The 14,150-nt window shown below is 54.4% G+C and overlaps 1 protein-coding gene across 3 annotated transcripts; it reads right to left on the bottom strand.

Moving 5' to 3' along the window:
- Positions 1-4,671: 4,671 nt before the first annotated feature.
- TPPP3 (tubulin polymerization promoting protein family member 3) lies at positions 4,672-9,080 on the bottom strand. 3 transcript variants are annotated; one of them, XM_062586309.1, is made up of 4 exons: positions 8,975-9,080; positions 7,808-8,002; positions 5,994-6,147; positions 4,672-5,703 (listed from the first exon to the last, which is right to left on the bottom strand). In XM_062586309.1, the coding sequence occupies exons 2-4, from the start codon at positions 7,993-7,995 to the stop codon at positions 5,515-5,517; spliced, it is 531 nt and encodes a 176-aa protein (XP_062442293.1). In that variant the 5' UTR covers positions 7,996-8,002; positions 8,975-9,080; the 3' UTR covers positions 4,672-5,514. The 3 variants fall into 3 exon arrangements, with proteins under 3 accessions (XP_062442293.1, XP_062442294.1, XP_062442296.1); XM_062586310.1 differs by having other exon boundaries at positions 7,808-7,999; positions 8,975-9,075; XM_062586312.1 differs by lacking the exon at positions 8,975-9,080 and adding an exon at positions 8,519-8,765.
- Between the last annotated feature and the right edge of the window lie 5,070 nt (positions 9,081-14,150).

The raw sequence follows: 14,150 nt of genomic DNA, 5'->3' as shown, positions 1-14,150 counted from the left end.
TCTTTGCCATGCTCCCACTGTCCCTTTGTCCTTTCTTTTACTTCTTTCCTCAGTGATTCATCCCAGTTCCCTTGGGATGATAATGACGGATTGAAGGTCTTCCTGAGCAGCAATACCATATTTTCTATTGAAGGTTGTTCCTAGCGCATTTTACAGTTAAGTTGGTAATACTCATGTGTCACTGGCAACCCAGGAGGTCTGCCTGTAAGAGGTTTTTCAGTTGGTCTGAATTGGTGCAGTAGGTGAGTGATTGTAGTAGCACAAGTGGGTGCACAGTCGACATGCCCTTTTATTGCGTGAGCTGCAAGAAGGACAATCTGAGTGGAGCTGAGTGGAAAAAACAAATAGAAAGGATAAAAAAGTTTAGAGGCTGTAAGCTTAGGGACTGTGGCTTTAATCAATGCAAACAATGTAAATATTGGCTGAGACACCTTCCATCCACTGGCTCCTCCACTGTAAGGGAATTACATGGTGGCAGTAAAAATGTCTTCCTTGGCCTGGTGCGAAGCCAGCCCCAGAACAAACGCTTGGTCAGAGTGAATTCATTAGCATAGGGGAAATGGCTATGAGCCATTGTTTAAGCTGTGTCACTTTTCATCATAAGAAATAGTTCTGCAACTAACATTTCAGGGTAACTGTTGTATCAGCAGCATGTGGCACTGCACTGAGTCTCACTGGAAGAACAGCCAGAACTGCTGAGAGGGCTTCAGCTGTTTCTGTGGAAATTCCTTCAGATTTGTCAGAGTTGTATTCTGTCAGACGTTAGCCTATTTCTCTCTTTGGAACTGAAAACTTTACGATTTCCCTCACATTGATCACACCTGTCCCATGGGATACCTGGGGAAACAGGAGTAGACCTCCCATCCACCTCCATTACAGAGTGGGTCAGCTATTAGGTACAGGAATAAAATAGTAAGATTGCTCCTCTCCCCCTTGGACATAGCAAGATTAACCACATCAGCCGTCCTCCTAGGAAGATTAACCACATCAGCCTCTTCTCATATGTCTTGTGCTCCAGCCAAGGTCATACTGGGGGCCTCTGCTGGACTTGAACCAGTCTATTGCTGTGTTTCTTGCACTGGGGAGCCCAAATTGGACCCACTACTGGATGCAATCTCACTGGTGCCAAATATAGGGGAATGCTCCCTCAACTCATCCTGCCATCTGTATTCTTGCTAACACAGCCCCAGCTGGCTGCTACAGTGCGGGGGCACCGGCTGACTCCTAGCCAGCTTGTTGTCTCCCAGCACCCCATGGCCTTTCTACAGCTCTGCTCCCCTGGCAACTGTCCCAGCCTGGCCTGCTCCATGGAGCTTTTCCCTCCCAGGGAAGGATGTTGCACTTGCCTTTGCTCAGCTCCATGAGAATTAAGCTCCCAGCTTAATTCTTCAACCTGTGAAGGTCGCTCCACTGTATCAACCACTCCTCTGAGTCTGGTATTAGGCTCAAAGCTGCTGAGAGGACAGACTGGCCAATTGGCCAGGTCATTAATAAAGAAGTTGAGCAGTGTTGGCCCTACAATTGATCCCTGAAGAACACTGCTAATAACCAGTTGGAATTTGTTGCTGCTCTGAGTCTGCAGTTGAGAGAATTTTCCACCCACCCTTTAGTCCTCTTTTCCAGACCCTGTGTCTCCAGTTTAGCTATAAAGAGTTTGTGGAAGACAGTGTCAAAGGCCTTGCTAAAGTCAAGATAAACAGCATCTACAGCCTTCCCCTTGTCCACACAGCCAGTCAGGTCCTCAGAGAGTGCAGTGCGGTTTGTCAGGCAGCATTTGCTCCTGGCATGGTGGCTGTTTCCAATCACCATCTTATCTTTGAAAATTACTCCCAGGGAGATTTGCTCCATCAGCTTCCCAGGGATGGAAGCATGGCTGATTGCCTGTAGTTCTTGATCCGTCTTCTTGCCCTTCCTGAAGACAGGTGTGACAACTGCCTTTTTCCAGTCATCAGAAACCTCCTTGATCACCAGGACCTTTCAAAGGTCATAGAGAATGGCCTCACAGTGGCATTGGCCACTCTTCTCACCAGACTGGTTAGTCTGTTGGCAAAGGTGCTCTTGCCCCACTTTGTCGTGCGGATCCCATCTGTAATCAGTAGTCCTTGCTCCTTCAAAGAGGACCCAGATATCAATCTGGCTGGGGCAATCAAGCTAAATGGCCATTGCTAGCCTCGCCACCCAGCCTCGGTCTCCATGCAGGGTGCTGCACTAAGCCCGCCAGCTTTGAAGCTGCCTTCTTGGGAACAAGAAGTTTGAAGGGAAAATGTGTTATGCAAGTTGAAGAGCATTCAGTGGAGAACTTGCAGAGGACCTGGAGTGGGTAAGGAGCACTTTTAAGCTGGGTAGCTTTGCAAGGCACGGAAACTGCTAACCCCTGTGGAATATCTGCTATGGCCTCACAGATTTGAAAGAAGCTGCTTTTGTTCAGGATTCAGAGCAAGGCACCATGGGTCTGATTGATAGGCGGCTTGGCCCAATTGGGCAGGCAGGCCTGCAATTCCAGTCCTGGCTACTCCATAGACTGTGCTAGTGGAACAGCAGCTGCTGAACTCCTCCAGCTTCCAGATGAGCTTATGGAGGTAACTCTTAAGCAAGGACTCATCCACCTACCTTGCTGGCTTGCAAACTGTGGGCACTGGGCAGCTGCTACATGGATTGCTGAGCTGCTGCTGCGCTGGGGCCCAGAGCCTGAGAGGCAGAGGTGGGGTAATATCAGCTGCTCTCTAACATTGTGCCTCCTTGGCTGTCAGAGTCATCAGTCAGCTCTGCTGCTGGATAAAGGGATGGCAGAGCTGCTGTTCTTAGCACATGCAAACATAGAGCTAGGCAGAAATCCTTTCCCAGTCTTGATTTTCCATCATCAAAAGCACATCACATGGCTCTTTGCCAATTACTGAACTTTTAGGGCGTTCAGCAAACAAAGCATTTCTGTCCTTCATGGAGAATTTGTAGTCAAATTTCTGTACTTTTCTGCTTGCATGCTTTTCAGTCTTTGCCAGGAGTCCCCTGTTGCAGAGCTTGTATTCAAGTATTCCTGCTCCCAGGAAGGCCCTTAGGATCCCTGACCCCAGCATGCTAAGAGAGGGCAGAAGCAAAGGATGCTGCACAAAAGAAAATGGCCTCCAAATCTGTTGTCATGCGCAGGATGAGAGGTGGTGAGGAGCTGCAGGAGGAGCAGTGCAGTCACGGCAGGGCCCAGGCGACTCCTGTTTTGCCCCATTTTCATAATCCAGCAGCTCCAGGTCTTTCTGGTGAGGGCAGGAGATGCAAGAAAAGCTTGGGCATCTGAGTTGCTATCTTGCTCTCTCAGCTGTTGTGATGCAGCAGCCAGCCCCAGCAGCACCTTCCCAGTCCCTGAGGGGGTCCAACAGCACCTGCAGTTCCCTTTCATTGCACACTCAGAGCTGCCCTGACATGAGTATCTGCTTTCACTTCACCCAAGGTCCTGATGGAAACCATATACAGAAACATGTACGGGATCAGTCTCACAGGGCCTCGCAGGCCCTGACGTGCTCACCCCTTCACAAAACGTTGCTTCCTGTTCAAATCCTCCACGTCTGTGTGCAAGAACAGGAGTGTGGGATTGCATTTGCACTAACCACTAGGACTGCAATTCTGTCTTGCCCTGGGAATTCTGTGTCTCATGTTTGCATGTGGGCAATGGAGCTAGCAGGGAATTAAGCCCCCAAGTACTGAGTTTTTGAGAGGGGGAACATAGTAAGCACTTGTCTGGGCTACAGAAGAACATTTAGGGGTACACACTCCCCTTGCATCCCACAGACACAAGCACTCTGACCTACTGAAAGGGAGGATAACTTTCTGCCCCGGGCCCTCCTTCCTAGCCTGCCATCTGTGTTTGTGGGCTGAGGTTAAAACTAGCCCAGAATAAAACAGCCTCTTGTGTGGCCTATGTTTTAAAAAACAGGTAAGTATGATGCGGAAAGCGCACAGCTAGGATCTGGCAGGAAACTATGCAGTGAATAAATCCCAAGAGGGAGAGCCCAGCCACATGTGTGTCCTGGGCAGATCTCCTGCAGCTTGGGCGGACCCTGTACAATACAGGGGCTGTTGATTCGGCTCGTGCTGAGGCACTTGTAAAATAACCTAAATAAAATAGTTGTTTTCTAGGGAACCCAGTTCCTAAAAGGAGGCAATGCAGACCCAGATCACCAGCAGGGATCTAACTGGAGAACACCTACAGCCTGGCCTACCAAGCCCAGCAGCACAGCAACACATTCTGCCCGCTGCCCTGGCTCTTCTCACCACCAAGGCCAGGACCAGGTGTGGCCACACCAAGCACCTGGAGCCATACTCCCAGCAGCCATGCACCTCAGTGCCTAGGCCACCCCCCACCTCACACACAGAGCAGCGAGCTGCTGGTGGCAGTGAGCCCTGGCTCCAAGCAGGACCGTTACCAGGAACTTGTGTGTTTGGTTGCAAACAGAGCAGCAGCCGGAGCCAGGCGCTCAATGTTTGTGTGCTTCTGGTTGCTTAGGCAACTCAGGGCCAGCCAGGAGCTTGCCAAAGCAGTGAGCCACCAGGGCCAAGCCCTGTGGCACTGCTGGCTAAGGGCAGCATTGCATGCTGAGCCTCCTGACTGGCCTGGGAGAGGTGAGCAGGGAAGCAAGCTCTCACCGCTCAGGCCTGCCAAACATGACCAGACTAAAGGTGTCAGTAGTAGCAGGGCTTTATTGCAGAGCCAGGTTACAGTATGAGTCTGCAGAATCCTTTGGCATGGGCTTCTCAAAGGCAGTAGGAAGCCACATGGGTGCAGGCCCGAGGGCTTGGAAAGCCTTTGGCAATAGCCAAGAAATATTAAGCACAGCGCAGGCTAGGTCTCCTGGGGTGCATGCAGGGCCCCTGTATGCTCACCAGTGGAGTGCGTCCCAGAGAAGCCCTTTAGCACCAGCACTAATCATACCCACAGGGAAAGAGCCTCCTGTGGCACTGGGCAGAGATGGCCTACCGCAAGCAGGAGAGAACGGCAAACCCAGGCAACCCAGTGGTGAGGGGACAGCATGAGCAGGCATCGGCGGAGAAGAGAAGGCAATGGTGGTCATACAGAAGGGAATGCAGGTCCCCTGGAGGTCTGTAGATAAGAAAGGCTGTGATTGCCAGTGGGACTGGCAGGAGAGTGCCCTGAGGGAAAGGCCTGAGGTAGGGAAGGCTTCAGTGCCAGGAGGGCACAGGAAGCCATGAGGAGAAGTGTTGTTAGTATGGCAGGGGCTGCCCTGTGCGAGGGCAGGCAGGAAGAGGGCATGTTAGTACCAGCAGGAGGGACACGGCTCACGATACAGCACGGATAAACGTAGTTGTCAGGGCAGAGCGCACAACCCTGTGACTTTCTAATCACATCAGCGCTGGGTGACCAACATCCCGGCAGCCTGGGCCTGGGTCCAGCATTGTCTCCCGGGGCCCCTTATCACAAGGGCACGTCCCAAGGCTGACATGACTGAAGCCCCAAAGGCCTGGTGCACAGGGACTGGGGCGGGTGGGCACCATGGGCTGCTGTCCCTACTTCTTCACTTTGGCATCATAGGTGCCGGCGTTCTTGTAGGCACTGACGTAGCCGCTGGTGTCCACGATGTTCTCTCGCCCACTCTTCCCCTTGCCCTTGCCACTCTCATCGAAGCGCTCCTTGTGGGAGCCCGTGTACTTGGAGGTGTCTGTCAGTCTCTCCACTGCCCCCACAGTCTTGGCTTTCTGCAGCAGGGAGATGAGCAAAGGGAGTCACACATACTGGCTTTCCCAGGCCCCCATTCCTTCCTCCCTTGTCTCATGCAAGTCCCTGAGACCCACTGGGGATGCCACCATTCCCCCAGAACCCACTGAACCTATGTAATCCCCTTCTCCAGTACTCTCCTGTGCAGCTATCCCAGTTCTGTCCAGGGCCACAGTCTCCCCAAAGGAGCATTTGTGCACCGGGTAGAGCTTCATCCTCCCCTGGCAACCAACCCTCCTGCTCCCAGGGTCCGAGAGGCTCTTGCACTCACAGTGACGCCCACATTGACTGGCTCCTTCCCTGCCACCAGCTGGCAGATAGCTTCATATGCCTCCTCTTTGCTTTTATCCTTAAATCTCTTTGGGGCCAGCTCCTCCAGGGCCTTCTTGAACTCCTCGTAGTTGATGACGCGGGCTGTCTTCCCTCTGCAAGCACAAGAACCAGGCTCTGAGTTACCATAAGCTCCTCCTCAGGCTGCACCTCCAAACAGGGCTACTGTTCAAGCTGCAGCAGAAAGAGCTGCAGGAGGGAGCCTCCAAGGAGCACCTGGCTTTTTCTTCCACCAGCATAGCATTTTGAGGCCCCTCACCCACTCCTAAAATGTAGCTATCTAGGTTAACCTTGGCAGGATGAGTCAGGCCAGAGACAACAGATGCTGAGCTTCAGGAGCAGTTCAGCCATATGCTGGTGCCAAAACCTCATCACTCTGAGTAAGTGCCCTGGAACCTGTGTGCTGGGACAGGGGCAGGGGGATAAAGGCTGAACAGGACATCCATTACATCCATTATCATTGCTCTAGCCCCGCATGGGATCTCAAAGCACCCTCTTTCCCCTGGTAGGTTCAATCCTTCCCTAGTCAAATGCAGAAACATATGCACAGAGTTCCCCCCTCAGAGCTCATCTCTTGAGTAGCACTGCAACCCACTCTTGAACACTGCATCAACTGAAGACATTCTGGTGTTCAGACCCTCTTGGTACTGCCAGAGAAGAACAGGACACCTGGATAGATAGTACAGAAGCAATGATGGGTGGAGAAACAGCTCCCTTTGCAGGGATCCCTCTCCAGGACCCCCACTCCTGTATCCACAGACCTGTCTCAGGTCAGTGATCTGAGAGGCACCTAAAGGAGTCAGGTCCCTTCCTTATGGCAGAGGCTTTAGCAACTCCAACTGCCATGCCTCTCTCCCGTAACTCCCATGCCCCATGTGGAGGTCACCTTCCAAGGACAGCTGGCCCCAGCTGGGGGGTGCAAGTGATCTCTAGTGCAGCATCAGGTGTCAGCATGTCCATGGGACTCAGAAAGCAGCCCCAAGCACCCTTCGTCCTCTGGGGCTATACAGGTAGCTGAAGAGCAACAGAGCAAAACGCCTCACCAAGTACAGGTATGGGATGGCTAGGACCAAGGACAGGCTGTGCTACCATCTGTGCCCCATCCCAAGGGCACTGACTAAAAATCTAACTAGGATGAGCTCTACCTGGGGCTGTTCCTGGGGGCATGAGCTGGGAAAAGGCAAGAGCTGGTGGGCATCAGGCCCAGCTAGATCAAGAAACCTGCTACACTGGAGTAAGCCACCTCCAGCTGCCTAGGGCAGCAGGAATGAGATGTCCAGTGCCTAGTGTACTCAAGGCTGCAGCAGTAACTGTGGTGGCACAGTGGGCTGCGCTCATGCAGCCCATCATATGGGAGATCCCTGAGCTCCCTCCTCCACCCTCTGCATTATGTTCTTTTTAGATGGAAACCTGGTTGTCTGGTATGGCCAGAAGAGCTCACCTCGATGCCTGAGAGTTGAAGCAGGAATACAGCCACAGCACTAAAACCTAAGTCTCCTGCTTCCCAATATTTAAATTCATTTATTTTCAGATCTTTCAAAAGCAGCCTCTCAAGCACTCTGAAGGCAGGGCATCACAGAGAAGCACTCAGTCTTCCAGCTCCCCATGTTGAGTACGATACAGGAAAGAATGGCCCAAGCACACAGCTATGGGTATCCCCCTTACTCAGAGATCCCAGCACTGCCACCCTGCCCAGCACTGGGGTGGTCTCCTGCCACACAGCGGCTGAAGGCCATGAAAAGCAAAGTCACTTACTTCACCTTGGAGAATACAATGTCTACGTCGGTGCTGGTGACACTCTTGCCATCAGTCACTTTGCAGTCTTTGCACAGCTTGGCCCAGTTCTTCCCGTTCATTTCTTGCCCTGTAGCCTTGGTGTCACCGTAGATTGCGAACTTCCGGAAGCTCTCTTCCAGAGACGCCACCTCAGCGCTTCCAGCCATGGTGCTGCTGGAAGTAGGGCAGAGAAGGGCCCAGTTACAGGCCAAGCTTCAACAACTGGATAGGGTACGTGATCCTTGGCTCTGACATCTGGCTGAGCCGCATGCGTGCTTGTGCCTGTGCTCTTAGGTTTGAGCAGGCAGGATAAGGGATGTCAAGGGTGGAGGGACTGCAGCAGAAACATGGGGTATTGGAAGAGCCACAGATGCAGGGGGTGAGGGCTTGCTGCAGCGGCTGACAGGCCCTGGAGCCATCAGCTGAGCTGCGTGTTAGAGGATGGAGGCTTCAGATTAAGGGCTGTCAGGAGCAAAGCCATCAGCTCCAGGGCTGGGGAGGACTGAGAGCGCATCAGCCAAGCCCCGTGGGAGCACTCTCCAGAAATGACGCAGTGCGGCCACTTTCCTCCTCCCCTTAGACCATGGGAAGCTGCACAGCTGCCTGCTCGTCTGCAGTGGCACCTCTTCCATGCCAGCAGCCATCTTCCCCCCAACAATGAGCCAACAGCACCCCACATCTCCAACACACCTGCCTGGGGGCAGCCCAAGGCCAGCGCGGCCAGTGCCCTCGGGCAGCGCAGGGATGACGAGACCCAGTCAGGCCTCCTCACGGAGCTGTGCCCGCTGCCCTGGAACCTCCCGCTTTCCCATCTCCAGCTGTCTACCACCACACCAATCCCACCGCCGTAATGCGGCGTCCCCACACTCGCCACTCAGCACCCGAGCTGCTGCGCCGCCAGGGCTCCTGCCGCCCGGCGACAGTCCCTACGGCCGGGTCGCCTTTCCTGGTGACGGTCGCCAAGGCCGGGCCCGGCAGCGGCGGCAGCGCGACGCACCGCGGCGGCCGCTGCCCCCCTTCCCGCTCCGCTCCGCCGGCCCCACCCCAGCGGGCAGCGCAGCGCAGCCCGCCGTGTCTCAGCGGTGCCTGCCCCGACCGCAGGGTGCCCGCTCCCGCCGTGCCGTGCCCCGGCCCCGCCGCACTCACCTCCCCTCCCCTCCGGGCGCCGCGCACTGAAGCGCGGGGCGCGGCGGCCGCCGCCTGTTTATGCCGCCGCCATGGCGACGCGCCGTGACTCGGCGGCGAGGGAGGGCCGCGCCCCGCCGCGCCCCGCCCTGCCTGGCCCGGCCCGGCCCGGCCCGGCCAGGCCCGGGGGTCCCGACCGCCCCCACCCCCCCCCCCGCGCCACGCCGCGCCTCGGGCCGCCGCCTGCCCCAGGCCCCGCCGCGGGGGAGGTCGCGGCGGCGGCCCTCGGGGCGGGAAGCCCGGGGCCCCCGGCGGACGTCCCAGGCCACCCCGTGGGAGGGGCGTCTGTCACCCCGCGGTGCCGCCCCTCCGTCACCTCAGCGTGAGGTTCCCTCCGCCGCGCCGCCGCGAGGGCCCCCTGTGCCTTCACCCTTCTGCGGGCTGAAGACCTCCCTGGCTGCGGAGCCTGCTGACAGGGCTCACGGAGAGGGTGCCGCGCTCCCAGCCCGTGGGACAGTGCTGCGAGCACCCAGGCCCACGGTTCAGGGGCGAGGGGCCTGGCCAGCGCTCCCGGCCGGTCACGGCCTCCCTGGCCTCAGGACTGTCTGCTGCTCCCTCCGAACCAGCGAGTAGCGTTCTGCTCTTCACAGCAGCCCCACGTTGCAGCCAGCCCAGGGAAGGAGCAGTAAGGCTGCCCTGGCTCTCGGGCCCTGGGTGCCATGTGCCTCTGGCTCCCCTCGCACAGGGCCCTGCCGGAGAGCATGGAGCTCATGGACCTCCAGGCTGGTACTCTTGGCTGAAGCAATGACCAAACTGTTGTGGTTGCTATGGCGTCCCAGTGCAATGCACATCACTTCCTCACAGCTCTTTACCCAGAGCCTGCTTTGACCTCTCCGAGTCACTCCGTGGTGCTCCTGCTGCCCAGAGCCACTCCTGCAGGCACAGTGCTTCATGTGCTGGGAAAAGCCACTTACCTTGGACTCCTCCCTAGCCAGGCTCCTGCCTGCCTGCAGTTCCCTTTCCCCCTGGTTTGCTCTATTGGTGTACAGCCAGCTCTTGCTTCAACATTTTTTGTTTTTCACTGAGGAGTCCAGTAGTCAGTTCGCTGCTTTGAAGCAAGGTCCCTCCAGTAGATCAGCAGCTCTGGGGGAGCAGAGTTGCAGGGAGCCTTTTGGCATCCTACAGTCCGTTTTCTGTGTTTCCTGAGATTGGCCTTGTGGAGAAAAGCTGCAGTGAGAGGACAAGCACCCATGGCTAAGTTACCCCAAGGATAGCTCACTTCTGCTCTTGAGCTGTGTTTGCTTTCTGCACTGACACTGCCCTGCTGCTATTTCAACCCAACGTTGTGTCCCCAGGAAACTGGGTCTGACCCAGCTGATACCTTTGCACCCTTATCTGACAGTCATCTCCTGGCTCTGAAACTGGGCTAATGGCCATTATGCTGGGATTAGCCTTCAAAATGCTCAGTGTTCCTGAAAAGGATTGGCAAGTATTATTAAAGTGAATAACTCCCTGAATACTGTATCTTTTAAAGGCCATTTTCTATCTCTTTCCTGTACCCTTGTTAAAGCCTTCTAGCGATGGTTTATTGCCATGGTACCAAGTAGGTAGTGGATGCTATACCCCAATCCCTAAGCTTGTTTTCATGTACCTAGAAAGGCATTTACTTTTTCCCAAGATTTCCAGAGAAAGTCTTAGATTGCTGCTCTCTAGAGGAGCCCCTGGTTAATTGAATCCAGCCCTTTCTTTTACCCCTTGACTTCTAGGGTAGGACAGATAAATAAACCAGGGCTTGGAAAGTTGCTTTTTCTAGAAAGCAACCTCTTCCAGCCAAGCACACTGAACCTGCCCAACACAGTTGAAACCAGTCTCAAAAATCTTCTGATCTTTGTGGCACAGTGGGAAGGGGCATGTGGCAAAGCACACACAGCAAGAGATAAGAACAAGGAGATGTACCAGAGCAATAGCACAGAGCATCTCAGGTGACAGCTGCAAATGGAAGAGGTGCAGGGCACAGCCCACAAGCACAGCTTCCTTCTGGGCTCTGAAATGCCTCTTCTAGAAGGAAATGCGCCAGATTTGGGCTTTGTAGGCCAGATGCTCAGAACTTCTGGCTGACACTGCTCATGTCTTAGATGTGGTGGGAATCTCTGTCTTAGCAAATACAGGACATGAAGCCTCAGGCTCAGGGAATGAGATGACTGGCATTTATGCAAAATCCTAGTCTCCACCAGGGTGGTAGAGTGCTTCCATACCATGGTGTCTTCTGCACCACCCAGCATCAACAGGAGTCAGTAAGCTTGGTTTCTTGCAGGATGGTGGAGGAAAATTGCTTTCTATAAGCAAGCAGCAGAAGAAAGGCAGAAGATTCATGTTCACCATGTCCTGTGCTATGAGTGCAGGAAAACCCTCCGTGCATAAGCCATCTGTAAGCTACAGGAGTCTGCAAGCCTTTGGCATTATGGGAGCACACTACGCATGGCAGTCCACAGCTCTAGCACCTAGGGTGCCAGTCCCAGACTGGTCAGCAATGCACTAGCAGCAACTGGGAGTGGAGCCCCTACTTTCCACTGGCCACAAACGCTCTGCAGGTGCAGGAAGATTCCCACAGTGACCTGCAGTCCTGGGACTCCATCAGCACAGAGCTTCCTCCTTAGGTCTCTCCTTGGCCTGCCCAGGCCTCTGTTTGCATCCCAGTGTCTCCCACCTGGCCAGACTCCATTTAAATGAAACATCAGTCTCTTGGTTGCATCTGGCCCCTAGGAAGCCTTTCTGGCTTGTGAGCGGAATTTTTTCTCACTCATCATCTGTGGCTTGTACGAGCTGGAGGAAAGGCCCCTTCCTCACCACCAGTGCCTGGTCTGAGCACTATCAGGATGGAGAGTGGTGGAGAGCACTGTGTGGCACATGCCCTTCCTGGGTAGCCGAAGTTATTGTGACTTAGGGACTCAGAGGTTTCTCCCACAGGTGAGCAGCCCAAGGGAAAGGCTGAAGCTTTTGACCCCACTGAAGCTTTTCTGCACCGCAAAGCCTGTAACACTAGTCATTCTGTGTCAGGATGATTTGGGATTTTGCCTGAGCAGATTTGCCTGAATCCCAACACATGTTCACACAAGTGGGACAAGACACACAAACCTCCTTCCTTCCTTCCATGCGACTCGCGCACCTGGGAACCCAAAATGCAGACTGGTTGGACTGCCCCACACAGCTGAACGCTGGAGGCACCCAGAGCCTATAGGAACCTGTGCCTTTGCCACCAATACATCCTGCAAGTACAAAGCTTTGCTTCTAAGCAGTGCATGCCTGGCTGATGTCACAGTCCCTGCAGCATCACCAAAGAGTATTCCTCCTCTGGCCAGCTTGTCCCAGTGGAGCTCAGACATGCCCAGAGAGCCTGGGCCCCACACACAGCACAGCTAGAGGAGATGACATCTGCCCACATAGGAATTTGTCCTGAGCATGTACACTCTTCTTTTCCATAAATATATAAAAAAAAACATAAAAGCAAGTGCCAAAATGCATGGTCTCAGAGGTCAGAGTGGCAGTCAATGAGGTAGGAAGAAGCCTCTATCTAGGCTGGAGAGAACCCAGATTTATCTTCACATGCAATAGAAAGTGGCCAGCCCTGGGGGCTGGGGAAAAGCTACTCACCTGCTCTATGCTTTAAGGAGAAAGCAAAGAGCTGGGCAGCTACAATGGAGGCAGGTGGTACATCTTACTGCAGGCACAGCCCCTTGCTCAACCTGTCTTGTGCTCGTTGGAGGTCCCCACTCTGCAGGTGGGCTGCCTTCAGCACTGGCAGTGGTGAGCCACTGCACCAAAATGGGTGTCTTCGACTGCATGCTTTGGGGTTGTTCCTGACAGCCCCAAAAAGCAGTTCAGGTAATGCCAGCTGAGCAGCAGGATAGCAGGAGGTCTGGCAAGATTTCATAGCACTAGGCAGCTCAATAGCCCAGATTCACATAGCTAACGACAGAGGGGAACTGAGCTGTGACAGGGCACAGCGACAGCTCTTCTGCAGTCACTTGCATAGCACCCTCTGCACCAGTCCTTGGGGACTGCAAAGCCTAAAGAGTGGAGAGGCAGCACATCTGGATTGTCCCAGCAAGGGCTCTGCAGGAAAGGGGCACCAGGCCAGGGCTGGCAATGTGCCTCACTACCCTCCTGCGGGGCTGGGTTGAGCAGGTCAGGTTTCAGTTTCTATGGGCCTGGGTTTGTTGTGCATTTGTTGTCACTGTGACACCCCTATTGGGACGGGAGCATGCTGAACTGGCTGCAGCAGTTGGGCTCTTGGCTAGCTCCTCATGCTCCTCATGCAGCCCGGAAAAGGAAGCCCAGGAGGAGGCTGTGACTTGGTCTGGAGCCTGTAACACAGACAGGAGCCAAGGAGGATCTTACACAGGTCTTTTGGCATGGGTAGGGGAGGAGCATGGACATGGCTCCGTGCTTAGGCCTCCTGGGACCTTTCCCTTTTTGTGATTTCCAGAAAAGGTCATGATGTTTCCAGGCTGTCTGTTGCCTCAGGCATCTACATAATGAAATGTTTAACTCCTGTTTCTCTTTGAGACACACTGAGCCAAAGTAGCTTTAGATGCCAGGCTTGGCAATGCTAGGACCATGCCTCGCTCGGCACAAACCACAGACAGGATTAGGGTTTACCTGCGTTTCCATCTTCACACGGAGTCTTGGAGCGCTGTGGCAGCTCTGGGGTCCTTTGAGCTTGCAGAGGAATGGGGAACTGCAAGGCAGGAGCTACTTCTGCACTCACCCTCCATCCTCTTTGCCCTGATCTCCTGTGGAACTGGGCACCACAGATTTGGCAGGGTTATCTTGTTTCATTTGGGGAGTGCAGGAATGAGTTGCTGGCTCTTCTGCATTGGGGGTGGAATGAGGTTATATGGGAACAGTGCTTCTATAGTGCAAGTTGCTACAAAACAGAGGGAAGTGTTTCGGAGGTTGTGCAATATGTATATGGTAACCCTGGCAACAGCATGGCCAGGAGGCATTAATGTGGCTTAGCTGTGTCTGATGAGCAGCATGAACTAGGCTGTGTACAGCGTGTGTATGTGTGCAGAGCGTGCCATAGCCAGAGGTGTGCAGAGACAAGGGGGTCTGTTGCTTGAGCTCGGGGGTCTTGGCTGTGATGCACAGCATGCTGTAGAGGGAAAGCACTGTCATCTAGTAGGGCTGGAGTTTC

The sequence above is a fragment of the Rhea pennata genome, chromosome 13, assembly GCF_028389875.1.
Source record: "Rhea pennata isolate bPtePen1 chromosome 13, bPtePen1.pri, whole genome shotgun sequence".
NCBI lineage: Eukaryota > Metazoa > Chordata > Aves > Rheiformes > Rheidae > Rhea > Rhea pennata.
Note: the sequence above shows the minus strand (reverse complement) of the source record. Positions and strands in the feature narration are given on the sequence as shown.